At 47.6% G+C, this 16,173-nt stretch overlaps 1 protein-coding gene across 1 annotated transcript; it reads right to left on the bottom strand.

Annotated features, from left to right (window-relative positions):
- Window positions 1-639: 639 nt before the first annotated feature.
- si:ch211-212k18.15 (uncharacterized protein LOC563681 homolog) lies at window positions 640-15,842 on the bottom strand. Its single transcript, XM_056259317.1, has 4 exons — window positions 15,698-15,842; window positions 14,551-14,651; window positions 14,296-14,469; window positions 640-1,262 (listed from the first exon to the last, which is right to left on the bottom strand). Exons 1-4 carry the CDS (start codon window positions 15,777-15,779, stop codon window positions 801-803), a joined length of 819 nt encoding a protein of 272 aa, XP_056115292.1. The 5' UTR covers window positions 15,780-15,842; the 3' UTR covers window positions 640-800.
- Between the last annotated feature and the right edge of the window lie 331 nt (window positions 15,843-16,173).

Genomic DNA, 16,173 nt, shown 5'->3' with positions numbered 1-16,173 from the left:
GCACTACATCTGTGCTGAAAAACCAGGTCATATTTTCATAGGGCTTTAAGTAAACTCCATTCAACATTTGCCATATAATTAAATTGTTTACCTGTCTAACATTTGACATTAACACTGTCTTAACATTAGTTTGTTAAGAAAATTCCAGAGAAGAATAAAGGATTTTTTTTTTCTCTGATATCTCATGGCACATTTGTCAGAGAATCAAATGTCAGCAGAGTTTTGGTTTCAATATAACAGAAACCAAAACCAGTATACCTCCATTCCACTCAGTTTCTTTGCCAGAAGGATTTAGCAATTAAGGGGGATTTCATTTTAACTAGTAAATGTTGATAGTTGTAAATGTCTGTTATACAGTTTGTGTAGCAAAAGTTTTCAACAAAGAAACTACTAGTAAATTACACACAAAAAATGGCAAATAACAAATTGAACACAACACTGAAATAGTATTTTCTTTAAAAATGGTCTCCAATAATCTGTTTTATTTACAACTTTTAAAAAACACAATTTTTCTGCTTTTCTTTTTTGTTCCGATTAAATATCCCATGGCACAATATGCAACAGCTAACTGACTTTTTATCATATAGTAGTGCAGTTATGCCACAACAAATTTAGCTGGCCATGTGACAATTATGAACACAATCCATTTTATTTAGAGAACAAGAGCAAGGGACAAAAATCTACACAAAAAGCCTTCACCTTACATTTGATTACTATTTGATTTTTGCATAGCTTATTTATTCCACACAAGGCAACTACATTTTAATATAGCCTTTAACGTGTCATTTTGCTTGGCTTCTTCAATTGCTTTCACTTCTATTCCAGATAGGAATGGAAGTCTGCCGTGGCGCGACCCCAGCTGAACAGCCAATGTAATAACTGCTTGTTTGTAAACACGTTTGAGTGACTTTCAGGCAGACGAAGCAGAATTCAACCCTGCAACGATTACATATGATATTCTTGCACCCTGTTGTGTCGTGCTCCACAAGATTGCCACAAGTGGGGCAAGCCCGCATGGAGGGACAACTCACATTATTAACTTCAGGTAGTGTTATGTTACGACATTTTGCCAGCTTTTCGATGTCTGGATTGGTGCAGCCAGGGTTGTCACAGCGGTCAGATCGAGGGCCTGGACCTTCCCACTCTCTCATACACTGCCAGCAGAACTGATATGTCCGACCCATCTCAGCCGTGCAGATTGTGCAAATGGCACAGAGGTTGGTAATGTCTGCTCTCTCAACAAATGTTTGACAGCCAGGACACTGAAGGTAAATAGATAAAGTTAAAGATCAAGGAATGGAAAAAGAAGCATATATATTCTAAGTAACTGGCTTCTTCGGTCAAAAATGACCGAAAACTGTTACGTTTTGAATTTTTTTTTTTTAATTTCTTCATCGGAATGGGATGAAACTTGGTGACTTTTGTTGTATTACCTATGTGAACACACACAAAAATCAAGGAGATGATTCTGATATGTTAAAGGGTCGTAAAAAAAAAAGTCACACTTAGCTTCCTCCCGGTCAAAAATGATCGACCATAGGAAATGAATGGGAAATACGAAAAAACAGGAAACTTTTTGGGGTGACACTCTAAAACATCAAGAGTGCAAATAAGACACCTCCCCCCCCACACACACACACACCCTTACGCACACAAACACACACACACACACAGAGATAAACTGGCAAACCTGCAACAGCTAATTTTTTAGAATATGCTAAATAAAATCAATAAATGAAAAAAAAACTCTCGCTCAAATGCACGCACACACACACGCACACTTATTTTGTTAGATTTTTAATGATCAAATACTGAGTAACAAAAATGTTTGCATTGTGTTCCCTTTCTCTCTTTAGGCCGTCACGTTAGGCCAGCGGTCCGCGAGCTGCTTAAAAGGTAGTCCGTGATAGGAGGTTAGCGGAACGCTGCGCGCCGCCCCCTAGATGATTTTTCGGGGGCCGGCCGACCGCGCCCGGCCGCAGGGGGGGACCGACGGGGCGGGCCAGAGGCGTCGCCTCGGGCCGGGGGGCCTCGGGGGCCCCGCGGGAGCCCGACGAAATTCGGCCCCCTCGCTCGCAATACGGGCATCGGCCACAGGGGGGCGACTCGCCGACCGCCTGCAGTCGTTTCGACGCGCGCCGAACAGGTTGCAGGCGGGCGCCCACGGAGCGCACGCGCCTACCCCTGACCGCCTTTTCGGGAAATTCCCTGACCACACCCACCGTCCACTGAGCGCCCTTTCGTACCAAAGACAGCCTGTGACCGCCCCCTGACCACGCCCACTGACACAAACAGCCTATTCGTCCCCCTGACCGCCTTTGTGACAGCAAACGGCCTGTTCGCCCACGGGCAATCTAAGAGACGGCCCGGGGCCCCGCCCACTGACACGAACAGCTCATTCGTCCCCCTGACCGCCTGTGTGACAGCGAACGGCCTGTTCGCCCACGGGCAATCTAAGAGACGGCCCGGGGCCCCGCCCACTGACACGAACAGCTCATTCGTCCCCCTGACCACCTGTGTGACAACGAACGGCCTGTTCGCCCACGGGCAATCTAAGAGACGGCCCGGGGCCCCGCCCACTGACACAAACAGCTCATTCGTCCCCCTGACCGCCTGTGTGACAGCGAGTTCGCCCACGGGCAATCTAAGAGACGGCCCGGGGCCCCGCCCACTGACACGAACAGCTCATTCGTCCCCCTGACCTCCTGTGTGACAGCGAACGGCCTGTTGGCCAACGGGCAATCTAAGAGACGGCCCGGGGCCCCACCCACTGACACGAACAGCTCATTCGTCCCCCTGACCACCTGTGTGACAACGAACGGCCTGTTCGTCCACCACCACCACCACCGGGTGTATCTCGGGAACCAAGCCGAGTTGGAGCTCCAAACTCCGGGCCAGAGTATGGAGCCCCAAGTCGGCTTAGCTCCCGAGATACATCCGGTCAAATTCGGCATCCCACCTGTAGCTTGATAAGTTACACACTGGTCTTCAGCACATATGCTGAAATCCCCAATTCCTTACAGGGATTCACCGGCTGAAAATGTCTAACACTATGCACAATTATTGGCTGTAATGTACATGAGTGTGTTGTGGTGTGTCCCCTGAGTTGTGTACAGTAGGTTTGACCACATAAAACCACTGTCCTATAGGGCCGTCTCTCAAATAAGTTGAAGGTGGGCAAAGTAAGGGCCCACCTGTAACTGATTTGACAGGGTCCCTTTGTGCACTCCGTGGTCAATGCATTAAAAGGTCATATTTCATAATTATACATGTTTTATTACTCTAAACAGCCAGTACAGTGCACAGGGAAGACAATCCAACATGTTGGGGTACTTTACAGTTCACAATTATGCATTATTAGACTTAAATGGACATGTCCACGGAGTGCACAAAGGGGCCCTGTCGAACAAGTCACAGGTGGGCCCTTACTTTGCCCACCTGTAACTTATTCGACAGGGCCCCTTTGTGCACTCCGTGGTCAATGCATTAATAGGTCATGTTTCGTAATTATACATGTTTTATTACTCTAAACAGCCAGTACAGTGCACAGGGAAGACAATCCAACATGTTGGGGTACTTTACAGTTCACAATTATGCATTATAAGCCTTAAAACGACATGTCCACGGAGTGCACAAAGGGGCCCTGTCGAACAAGTCACAGGTGGGCCCTTACTTTGCCCACCTGTAACTTATTCGACAGGGCCCCTTTGTGCACTCCGTGGTCAATGCATTAATAGGTCATGTTTCGTAATTATAAATGTTTTATTACTCTAAACAGCCAGTACAGTGCACAGGGAAGACAATCCAACATGTTGGGGTACTTTACAGTTCATAATTATGCATTATAAGCCTTAAAACGACATGTCCACGGAGTGCACAAAGGGGCCCTGTCAAATAAGTTACAGTTGGTATGTTTTTTTATATTTTGAGGTCATGGTTGATAAAAATGAATAAAATTGATTAAATATCAATTTTAGGTTCATCTTTGGGCCCCCCTGAGCAATTAGCAGCCTTCAGAACCCAGAAATCCCACTGTCCATGAACAGCCTGAATTTTTGAATGGTATAAGTTGCAGGTGGAACGTCCAGATCTCAGCCTCTGGACAGAATTTGGAGATGAAACCTGCACTCCTGTGCTCATCTGGGCACGCCCTGTCCCTGGTGTGAATTTCAAAGAGATTGGAGAAACTTGAAAATTCGACCCAAAAAATCTCAAAGGGGTATGTATCCCTTGGAGAATTTTTCAGTCAGATTTTCAAGTTTCTCCAAACTCCCTGAAATGCACAGCACTGTCGGGGCACGTCCAGACAAGGGCAGGAGTGCAGGTTTCAGCTCCCAATTCTGTCCAGAGGCTGAGATCTGGACGTTCCACCTGCAACTTATACCATTCAAAAATTCAGGCTGTTCATGGACAGTGGAATTTCTGGGTTCTGAAGGCTGCAAATCGCTCAGGGGGGCCCACAGATGAACCTAAAATTGATATTTAATCAATTTTATTCATTTTTATCAACCATGACCTCAAAATATAAAAAAACATACCAACTGTAACTTATTTGACAGGGCCCCTTTGTGCACTCCGTGGTCAATGCATTAATAGGTCATAATTCGTGATTTTTAATGTTTTTATTACTTAAAAATAGAGTACAGTGCACAGGGAATACAATCCAACACATTGGGGTACTTTAGAGTTCACAATTATGCATTATTAGCCTTAAATGGGCATGTCCACGGAGTAAACAAAGGGGCCCTGTCAAATAAGTTACAGGTGTCAGGTCCCACTTGTAACTTGTTTGACAGGGCCCCTTAGCTCCCGAGATACATCCGGTCAAATTCGGCATCCCACCTGTAGCTTGATAAGTTACACACTGGCCTTCAGCACATATGCGGAAATCCCCAATTCCTTACAGGGATTCACCGGCTGAAAATGTCTAACACTATGCACAATTATTGGCTGTAATGTACATGAGTGTGTTGTGGTGTGTCCCCTGAGTTGTGTACAGTAGGTTTGACCACATAAAACCACTGTCCTATAGGGCCTCTGTCAAATAAGTTGAAGGTGGGCAAAGTAAGGGCCCACCTGTGACTTGTTCGACAGGGCCCCTTTGTGCACTCCGTGGTCAATGCATTAAAAGGTCATATTTCATAATTATACATGTTTTATTACTCTAAACAGCCAGTACAGTGCACAGGGAAGACAATCCAACATGTTGGGGTACTTTACAGTTCACAATTATGCATTATTAGACTTAAATGGACATGTCCACGGAGTGCACAAAGGGGCCCTGTCGAACAAGTCACAGGTGGGCCCTTACTTTGCCCACCTGTAACTTATTCGACAGGGCCCCTTTGTGCACTCCGTGGTCAATGCATTAAAAGGTCATATTTCATAATTATACATGTTTTATTACTCTAAACAGCCAGTACAGTGCACAGGGAAGACAATCCAACATGTTGGGGTACTTTACAGTTCACAATTATGCATTATTAGACTTAAATGGACATGTCCACGGAGTGCACAAAGGGGCCCTGTCGAACAAGTCACAGGTGGGCCCTTACTTTGCCCACCTGTAACTTATTCGACAGGGCCCCTTTGTGCACTCCGTGGTCAATGCATTAAAAGGTCATATTTCATAATTATACATGTTTTATTACTCTAAACAGCCAGTACAGTGCACAGGGAAGACAATCCAACATGTTGGGGTACTTTACAGTTCACAATTATGCATTATTAGACTTAAAACGACATGTCCACGGAGTGCACAAAGGGGCCCTGTCAAATAAGTTACAGTTGGTATGTTTTTTTATATTTTGAGGTCATGGTTGATAAAAATGAATAAAATTGATTAAATATCAATTTTAGGTTCATCTTTGGGCGCCCCTGAGCAATTAGCAGCCTTCAGAACCCAGAAATTCCACTGTCCATGAACAGCCTGAATTTTTGAATGGTATAAGTTGCAGGTGGAACGTCCAGATCTCAGCCTCTGGACAGAATTTGGAGATGAAACCTGCACTCCTGTGCTCATCTGGGCACGCCCTGTCCATGGTGTGAATTTCAAAGAGATTGGAGAAACTTGAAAATTCGACCCAAAAAATCTCAAAGGGGTATGTATCCCTTGGAGAATTTTTCAGTCAGATTTTCAAGTTTCTCCAAACTCCCTGAAATGCACAGCACTGTCGGGGCACGTCCAGACAAGGGCAGGAGTGCAGGTTTCATCTCCCAATTCTGTCCAGAGGCTGAGATCTGGACGTTCCACCTGCAACTTATACCATTCAAAAATTCAGGCTGTTCATGGACAGTGGAATTTCTGGGTTCTGAAGGATGCAAATCGCTCAGGGGGGCCCACAGATGAACCTAAAATTGATATTTAATCAATTTTATTCATTTTTATTAACCTTGACCTCAAAATATAAAAAAACATACCAACTGTAACTTATTTGACAGGGCCCCTTTGTGCACTCCGTGGTCAATGCATTAATAGGTCATAATTCGTGATTTTTAATGTTTTTATTACTTAAAAATAGAGTACAGTGCACAGGGAATACAATCCAACACGTTGGGGTACTTTAGAGTTCACAATTATGCATTATTAGCCTTAAATGGGCATGTCCACGGAGTGCACAAAGGGGCCCTGTCGAATAAGTTACAGGTGTCAGGTTCCACTTGTAACTTGTTTGACAGGGCCCCTTAATGCACTCCGTGGTCAATGCATTAATAGGTCATATTTCGTAAATATAAATATATTATTACTTACAATATCCAGTAAAGTGCACAGGAAAGACATTCAAACACGTTGGGGTACTTTACAGTTCATAATTATGCATTATTAGCCTTAAAACGACATGTCCACGGAGTGCACAAAGGGGCCCTGTCAAATAAGTTACAGGTGTCAGGTTCCACTTGTAACTTGTTTGACAGGGCCCCTTAATGCACTCCGTGGTCAATGCATTAATAGGTCATATTTCATAATTATACATGTTTTATTTCTCTAAACAGCCAGTACAGTGCACAGGGAAGACAATCCAACATGTTGGGGTACTTTACAGTTTATAATTATGCAATATTAGCCATAAAATGACATGTCCACGGAGTGCACAAAGGGGCCCTGTCAAATAAGTTACAGGTGGAAGGTTCACCAAACGCCTATGAAAATGAATGGGATAAGTTGCACGTGTCAGTGGCTCCCGTGCGGCCCCCGGGGGTCCGAGGGGCCCCAAACTCGTCAAAAAGTTGCGTCACGTGGCCCTCTGCGACATACCGAGCGGGCGAGGTCGAGACGCGCCAAGTTTATTTTTAGCTATTTTTTATGCACCTCTCTGTCTCACATTGATCTCTATAGGAGCACATGTCTGCTAGGGTCAATTCAGCAGTTAGAATCAGAGGGCCTATTAGGCTCAGGAAGCATCTAGAGCCACGAAACTCTGGGGCCCGATTCGGGGGCCCGTGGCGGTCGTCCGTGGCGAATCTCGAGGTCCTGCGACCTTTTGACCCCCTTGAGCGGCTGTTTGTTTGACGTCCCACGTGCGACTTGTTCCATGGGGCTGTTGGTGGCCAATTAGCGTGAAAAAAAGTCAGAGGGACACGGAACTTTAGAACCCGTCCCCGGGGCCCGTGACGAGACGCGTGTGTCAGTTTCGGGCCGATCGGGCCTTTCCAACAAGCCGCTTTGCTGGAACCCACACTTGGAACCGATCTAGAACCACCAAATCCAGGATCTAGAACCGGGGGCCCCCGGACTACCGCCGTGCCGAGTTTGGGGCCGCTGCGACCTTTCGACCCCTTTTGGCCCCCGTTTGTTTGACGGCCCACGTGCAACTTGTTCCATGGGGCTGTTGGTGGCCAATTAGCGCCAAAAAAGGTCAGAGGGACGCGGAACTCTAGGGCCCGTCCCAGGGGCCCGTGACGGGACGCATACGTCAGTTTCGGGCCGATCGGACCTTTCTGTCCACCCTTCGGCGAGCACATGGTCCGATTAATGGCCGCCCTCTCTCACACATAGACATACATGCAGTCAGAGTGAACCAAAGTGAGGAGATTTTTGCACTGCAAAAACACACACTTGGAACCGATCTAGAACCCTGCGACCCGGGATCTAGAACCGGGGGCCCCTCGACTACCAGGGCGGGGAATTTGGAGGCGGTGCGACCTTTCGACCCCTGCATTTCCGCCCGCCCACGTGCAACTTGTTCAATGCAAACTTCACAGGCGCTTCCCGGTCAAGGGGGTCTTTTTTCGGGCAAACGAGCTGTTTCGGACACGGAACTCTAGAACCCGTCCCCGGGGCCCGTGGTGGGACGCATACGTCAGTTTCGGGACAATCGGGCGTTTCCTTCAAACCGTTTGGCCGAAACACATACCTAGAACCGATCTAGAACCGCGCGACCCGTGATCTAGAACCGGGGGCCCCCGGACTAGCGCCGTGCCGAATTTGGGGCCCCTGCGACCTTTCGACCCCTTTTGGCCCCCCTTTGTTTGACGGCCCACGTGCAACTTGTTCCATGGGGCTGTTGGTGGCCAATTAGCGCGAAAAAAGGTCAGAGGGACACGGAACTCTAGAACCCGTCCCAGGGGCCCGTGAGGGGACACATAAGTCAGTTTCGGGTCGATCGGACCTTTCTGTCACACGTTCCACGAAACACCTGTGAAAATGAATGGGATAAGTTGCAAGTGTCAGTGGCCCCTGTTCGGCCCCCGGGGGTCCAACGGGCCCCAAACACTGCGTGCCGGGCCCCCTCGGGCCCCCGAACGACATATCAGGAGGACGGGTCTCTAGAACTCAGGGCTCATTTTTTTTCCACACTTGTTCAAGTTTCTCTCAAAAGCATCTTGCACTCATAGTGAGCTCATAGACTGACATTCCCTCTCGAAGGGTCAAACTGAAAACACACTCGGAACCGATCTAGAACCCGGCGACCCGGGATCTAGAACCGGGGGCCCCCGGACTACCACCGTGTCGAGTTTGGGGCCGCTGCGACCTTTCGACCCCTTTTGGCCCCCGTTTGTTTGACGGCCCACGTGCAACTTGTTCCATGGGGCTGTTCGTGGCCAATTAGCGCGAAAAAAAGTCCGAGGGACGCGGAACTCTAGAACCCGTCCCCGGGGCCCGTGGCGGGACGCATACGTCAGTTTCGGGACAATCGGGCGTTTCCTTCAAACCGTTTGGCCGAAACACATACCTAGAACCGATCTAGAACCGCGCGACCCGTGATCTAGAACCGGGGGCCCCCGGACTACCGCCGTGCCGAGTTTGGGGCCCCTGCGACCTTTCGACCCCTTTTGGCCCCCCTTTGTTTGACGGCCCACGTGCAACTTGTTCCATGGGGCTGTTGGTGGCCAATTAGCGCGAAAAAAGGTCAGAGGGACACGGAACTCTAGAACCCGTCCCAGGGGCCCGTGAGGGGACACATAAGTCAGTTTCGGGTCGATCGGACCTTTCTGTCACACGTTCCACGAAACACCTGTGAAAATGAATGGGATAAGTTGCAAGTGTCAGTGGCCCCTGTTCGGCCCCCGGGGGTCCAACGGGCCCCAAACACTGCGTGCCGGGCCCCCTCGGGCCCCCGAACGACATATCAGGAGGACGGGTCTCTAGAACTCAGGGCTCATTTTTTTTCCACACTTGTTCAAGTTTCTCTCAAAAGCATCTTGCACTCATAGTGAGCTCATAGACTGACATTCCCTCTCGAAGGGTCAAACTGAAAACACACTCGGAACCGATCTAGAACCCGGCGACCCGGGATCTAGAACCGGGGGCCCCCGGACTACCACCGTGTCGAGTTTGGGGCCGCTGCGACCTTTCGACCCCTTTTGGCCCCCGTTTGTTTGACGGCCCACGTGCAACTTGTTCCATGGGGCTGTTCGTGGCCAATTAGCGCGAAAAAAAGTCCGAGGGACGCGGAACTCTAGAACCCGTCCCCGGGGCCCGTGGCGGGACGCATACGTCAGTTTCGGGACAATCGGGCGTTTCCTTCAAACCGTTTGGCCGAAACACATACCTAGAACCGATCTAGAACCGCGCGACCCGTGATCTAGAACCGGGGGCCCCCGGACTAGCGCCGTGCCGAATTTGGGGCCCCTGCGACCTTTCGACCCCTTTTGGCCCCCCTTTGTTTGACGGCCCACGTGCAACTTGTTCCATGGGGCTGTTGGTGGCCAATTAGCGCGAAAAAAGGTCAGAGGGACACGGAACTCTAGAACCCGTCCCAGGGGCCCGTGAGGGGACACATAAGTCAGTTTCGGGTCGATCGGACCTTTCTGTCACACGTTCCACGAAACACCTGTGAAAATGAATGGGATAAGTTGCAAGTGTCAGTGGCCCCTGTTCGGCCCCCCGAGGTCCCACGGGCCCCAAACGCTGCGTGCCGGGCCCCCTCGGGCCCCCGAACGACATATCAGGGGGACGGGTCTCCAGAACTCAGGGCTCATTTTTTTCCCTCCCTTGTTCAAGTTTCTCTCAAAAGCATCTTGCACTCATAGTGAGCTCATAGACTGACATTCCCTCTCGAAGGGTCAAACTGAAAACACACTCGGAACCGATCTAGAACCCGGCGACCCGGGATCTAGAACCGGGGGCCCCCGGACTACCACCGTGTCGAGTTTGGGGCCGCTGCGACCTTTCGACCCCTTTTGGCCCCCGTTTGTTTGACGGCCCACGTGCAACTTGTTCCATGGGGCTGTTGGTGGCCAATTAGCGCGAAAAAAAGTCAGAGGGACGCGGAACTCTAGAACCCGTCCCCGGGGCCCGTGACGAGACGCATGTATCAGTTTCGGGCCGATCGGGCCTTTCCAACAAGCCGTTTTGCTGAAACCCATACTTAGAACCGATCTAGAACCACCAAATCCATTATCTAGAACCGGGGGCCCCCGGACTACCGCCGTGCCGAGTTTGGGGCCGCTGCGACCTTTCGACCCCTTTTGGCCCCCGTTTGTTTGACGGCCCACGTGCAACTTGTTCCATGGGGCTGTTGGTGGCCAATTAGCGCCAAAAAAGGTCAGAGGGACGCGGAACTCTAGGGCCCGTCCCAGGGGCCCGTGACGGGACGCATACGTCAGTTTCGGGCCGATCGGACCTTTCTGTCCACCCTTCAGCGAGCACATGGTCCGATTAATGGCCGCCCTCTCTCACACATAGACATACATGCAGTCAGAGTGAACCAAAGTGAGGAGATTTTTGCACTGCAAAAACACACACTTGGAACCGATCTAGAACCCTGCGACCCGGGATCTAGAACCGGGGGCCCCTCGACTACCAGGGCAGGGAATTTGGAGGCGGTGCGACCTTTCGACCCCTGCATTTCCGCCCGCCCACGTGCAACTTGTTCAATGCAAACTTCACAGGCGCTTCCCGGTCAAGGGGGTCTTTTTTCGGGCAAACGAGCTGTTTCGGACGCGGAACTCTAGAACCCGTCCCCGGGGCCCGTGGCGGGACGCATACGTCAGTTTCGGGACAATCGGGCGTTTCCTTCAAACCGTTTGGCCGAAACACATACCTAGAACCGATCTAGAACCGCGCGACCCGTGATCTAGAACCGGGGGCCCCCGGACTACCGCCGTGCCGAGTTTGGGGCCCCTGCGACCTTTCGACCCCTTTTGGCCCCCCTTTGTTTGACGGCCCACGTGCAACTTGTTCCATGGGGCTGTTGGTGGCCAATTAGCGCGAAAAAAGGTCAGAGGGACACGGAACTCTAGAACCCGTCCCAGGGGCCCGTGAGGGGACACATAAGTCAGTTTCGGGTCGATCGGACCTTTCTGTCACACGTTCCACGAAACACCTGTGAAAATGAATGGGATAAGTTGCAAGTGTCAGTGGCCCCTGTTCGGCCCCCGGGGGTCCAACGGGCCCCAAACACTGCGTGCCGGGCCCCCTCGGGCCCCCGAACGACATATCAGGAGGACGGGTCTCTAGAACTCAGGGCTCATTTTTTTTCCACACTTGTTCAAGTTTCTCTCAAAAGCATCTTGCACTCATAGTGAGCTCATAGACTGACATTCCCTCTCGAAGGGTCAAACTGAAAACACACTCGGAACCGATCTAGAACCCGGCGACCCGGGATCTAGAACCGGGGGCCCCCGGACTACCACCGTGTCGAGTTTGGGGCCGCTGCGACCTTTCGACCCCTTTTGGCCCCTGTTTATGTGACTTCCCACGTGCAACTTGTTCCATGGGGCTGTTGGTGGCCAATTAGCGCGAAAAAAGGTCCGAGGGACGCGGAACTTTAGAACCCGTCCCCGGGGCCCGTGACGAGACGCGTGTGTCAGTTTCGGGCCGATCGGGCCTTTCCAACAAGCCGCTTTGCTGGAACCCACACTTAGAACCGATCTAGAACCACCAAATCCAGGATCTAGAACCGGGGGCCCCCGGACTACCGCCGTGCCGAGTTTGGGGCCGCTGCGACCTTTCGACCCCTTTTGGCCCCCGTTTGTTTGACGGCCCACGTGCAACTTGTTCCATGGGGCTGTTGGTGGCCAATTAGCGCGAAAAAAGGTCAGAGGGACGCGGAACTCTAGAACCCGTCCCAGGGGCCCGTGACGGGACGCATACGTCAGTTTCAGGCCGATCGGACCTCTCTGTCCACCCTTCGAGGAGCACGTGGCCTGAGACTAAGACCATGGTGAAGTTCGGGTGGTCAGGGGACCCCCCAGGCACTCCGTGGCAATGAAGAAGAGGATAGGTTGTTAGGGGTCAAAAAAGGCTCCTCGTGGTACTGAGGAAGACTGTGGTGAAGTTCAGGTGGTTAGGGGACCCCCCAGGCACTCCGTGGCAATGAAGAAGAGGACAGGTGGTTAGGGGTCGAAAAAGGCTCCCCGTGGCACTGAGGAAGACTGTGGTGAAGTTCAGGTGGTTAGGGGACCCCATAGGCACTCCGTAGCAATGAAGAAGAGGACAGGCGTTTAGGGGTCGAAACAGGCACTTCGTGGACCACGAGGAAGACTATGGTGAAGTTTGGGTGGTTAGGGGACCCCACAGGCACTTCGTGGCGATGAAGGAGAGAAAAGGTAGTTAGGGGTCGAAATAGGCCCTCCGTGGCACTGAGGAGGACTATGGTGAAGAGCAGGTAGTTGGCGGACCCCAAAAGCACTTGGTGGACCACCCAGTAGTGCACTGGCACCCCTATAGGCTACCACACAGAGCCTATGTTAATTTATGCTGATTTTGGCTACTTTATATGCGATTTCGGAAAGAGTACCACTCACCATCCGAATAAGCAGGATCTGGCGTCCTTTTCGAGCACGCGGACTTCGGAGTGCATATGATGACGATGGCAACTTAAATGAATGGGAAAATTCCCACAGACAGCCTGGGTTCCCTTACTAACCAAATGTTATTGTTTGATTGTAATCATAATGCAAAACCTGATACTTATCTAAAAAAAATAAAAAGTATTTTAGAATATCTAAATATATATCTAAATAAAAAAAACAAATAAGATAGAGAAATAATGTGTAAAACAACAATAGGAATCAAAAAGCCTTTCTATGTATTTATATAGGAAGCTATAGGCAGCCTACAGGCGGTTACAGGACATTTCACACATTTATATATTTATATATTTATATATATATATATATATATATATATATATATATATATATATATATATATATATATGTGAAATGTTGCATTTATTATAATAATAAAAATATATATATATTAATTCTAATGGAAAAAACAGCTCATAAAAATTATATAATTAATGCAAAGTATCATAAAAATCTTTAAAAATTCTAAATAATAATAAAAAATATTATTGAACAAGAACATATTTGATTGGTTTTCCTGGGGGGAAAATGTTCAATTTTAAGGCTTTCGTCTTTTTTGACCAGGAGGAAGCTAAGTGTAACCCCTAAACGAAGAAGCCCAGACGGTTAAAGGGGACATATCATGAAAATCTGACTTTTTCCGTGTTTAAGTGCTATAATCGGGTCACCGGTGCTTCTACCAACCCAGAAAACGTTTGGCAGGGGGTTGAAATTCGGCACAACACCAGAATATCCGAAGCTTGTGGCCCTGTTCTGAACAGGACGGGGAGCAGCAGCTCAGGACAAACACAAAAACAGCGGGTTTTTGTTCACACCCAAAAGGGGGCACATTTGACAAGCTAATAAATAATCTGGGAAGTATTTTGAGCTGAAATTTCACAGACACATTCTGGGGACACCGCATATTTATATTACATCTTGTGAAAAGGGGCATAATATGTCACCTTTAATAAAAAAAAAAAGAAATTGCATCCTTACATAAGTGAATATTCAAGGATGCAATTATTTTTGGATACATGCATCTCAGAGTGAACTCACTGTTTTGTGTTCGCAGTACTCAGCTGCAGCCAGCACAGCCATTGTCTCTTCAAAATGGCTCTGTTCCTCTTGTGTCAGCACAGCCAACCTCCGCACCTCCACATAGGGCCATTCTGCATTGCATCTTTGCACTGTGTCATCTTTAAGTGCAGGGCACAAAAACTTGTGCTGACCCTGAGAATGAAAGGCAGAAATAATTATAGATTACTGTAACTAAGTGCCTGTTAACAAGTACTGATTCTTTAATCTAAATACCTGGTCAAGTAGACTTCGACACCACCCAGTCAGTGACTGTGGAGTGACAGCATGGCCACATGACATCTCAGCACGACGAGTCTCAGGGTCATCATCCCCGGCTGAATATACAAGGAAATTGGCTGGTTTTGTGTAAAGCTTTTTGAATATTTTTATACTTAACTACAAACTTGAACTTGAATTCTACTAAGCAATGGATGCACATGCAGTTGCCATAATAACTGCTTAAAATCACAAGGAATTTCAGTACTATTGACAATACAAGCTTCTATATGCGAAAACCTTTGGCCATTGCTTGTCCAGGCAGTGTGCTTGGCCTCATTTCAAGAGTGAATCAACTGATTCATCACTTAATTTTGTATTATTATTTTTATTTATGAGCAAAATACATATAATTAAATAATGAAAACAATAATTAAACATGAAACTATGAGGTCATGATGTGACAAATATATAGAAGCCTACTACTACTGTCGGAAACGTTTCACGTGGAATACTCTTTCTATTTTAAAAGCAGCATAAAGACTACATATTGCTCAGTATTCAGTAGTAGCATCAAGATTATGTTGCAGTAAGAGAAGCCACTGTTATGTTATTTAATACTAGTTTTATGGATTTAAATGGTCCAGTAGGCCTATATACCAAAAAAAAAGTCTGAAAAGCAAACCAAGTTGTGCAACATGAAGAATAATATTCTGACTCTGAGTAATTTACAGTTGGTTTGATACATTGAGGCCAAATAGTGTTGTAGTTTAATGGATTTACAGTAGCCCTATTGCATAGCCTACATTTAAAGTTCCAAAATTATTTTAAAACATGTGAAATGCTAATTCCATTGGAATTGTGCATAAAGGGGATATTTTTCTGAATATTTTACTTTTAGTTTGATATAACAATGTCATAGTTAAATTGATATGGCTTATTAATATTTTATTTCTTGAAATTAGCCTTGTGTGCTATATTTGGGTTGGTTTGGACTCAAAAAATGAAATTGCCAGAGAGTTTAATGGGTATGAAAGCGAATGTCTAGCGAATCTTACTTTACAGCCGTTGGGATTATTGAGACAAGCGCACTTGTTTTCAGTTTCTCTCTGCCTCCTTAAAATAAAAACGAATATAAATACATTTAAATACAGTAAATACATACTTATGTCATCCTGGCGCGTTACAAACTTCAGCGTTGTGTCATTGGGATCGTAGCGTTTTTCTTCGTGCTGTTGTTCCGTCATTTTTGGTCCAACAGTTCAAATCGGTTTAGAAATGAAACCAAGACTAATGTTGACAGTGTTTTGTTCTCTTTCCAGTTTGTCACATGATTTCTCGACTGATGGGTTGAGATTATGTCTGTAGGCCTGTCTGTGTTTGTTTGTTTGTTTTGGGGTTTTTTTTGCAAAGAGGATAGTTAGCCTATTTTTTAATAGCTACACAGAACAAATGAATATTAAATCTGAACGACAAAATAGTCACTTGAACACAGTAGCTAAAATGGAACAGCCTTGCATGGATATTTAGGATACGGTTTGCTTAAAGCATGAGAATAATAAAATGATGATTATATTTCGTTTAGCCTAGAAACGCCGATTATTATTGCGCATTATTTATGACAGTAGGCGTAATATAGGC

This window comes from Rhinichthys klamathensis, unplaced genomic scaffold (genome assembly GCF_029890125.1).
Source record: "Rhinichthys klamathensis goyatoka isolate OS25496 unplaced genomic scaffold, OSU_Roscu_1.1 h1tg000165l_1, whole genome shotgun sequence".
Classification (NCBI taxonomy): domain Eukaryota; kingdom Metazoa; phylum Chordata; class Actinopteri; order Cypriniformes; family Leuciscidae; genus Rhinichthys; species Rhinichthys klamathensis.
The sequence above is the reverse complement of the archived record's forward strand: the minus strand, read 5'-3'. Positions and strand labels throughout refer to the sequence as shown.

Bases quoted from the DNA above. Each gene is read 5' to 3' on its own strand.
- si:ch211-212k18.15 (XM_056259317.1), bottom strand. From the start codon at position 15,779: ATGACGGAACAACAGCACGAAGAAAAACGCTACGATCCCAATGACACA. The intron at 14,652-15,697 runs GTATGTATTTAC...TTGTATATTCAG, and splicing joins AACGCGCCAGGATGACATAA to CCGGGGATGATGACCCTGAG. The intron at 1,263-14,295 runs GTGAGTTCACTC...ATTTACCTTCAG, and splicing joins AGTACTGCGAACACAAAACA to TGTCCTGGCTGTCAAACATT.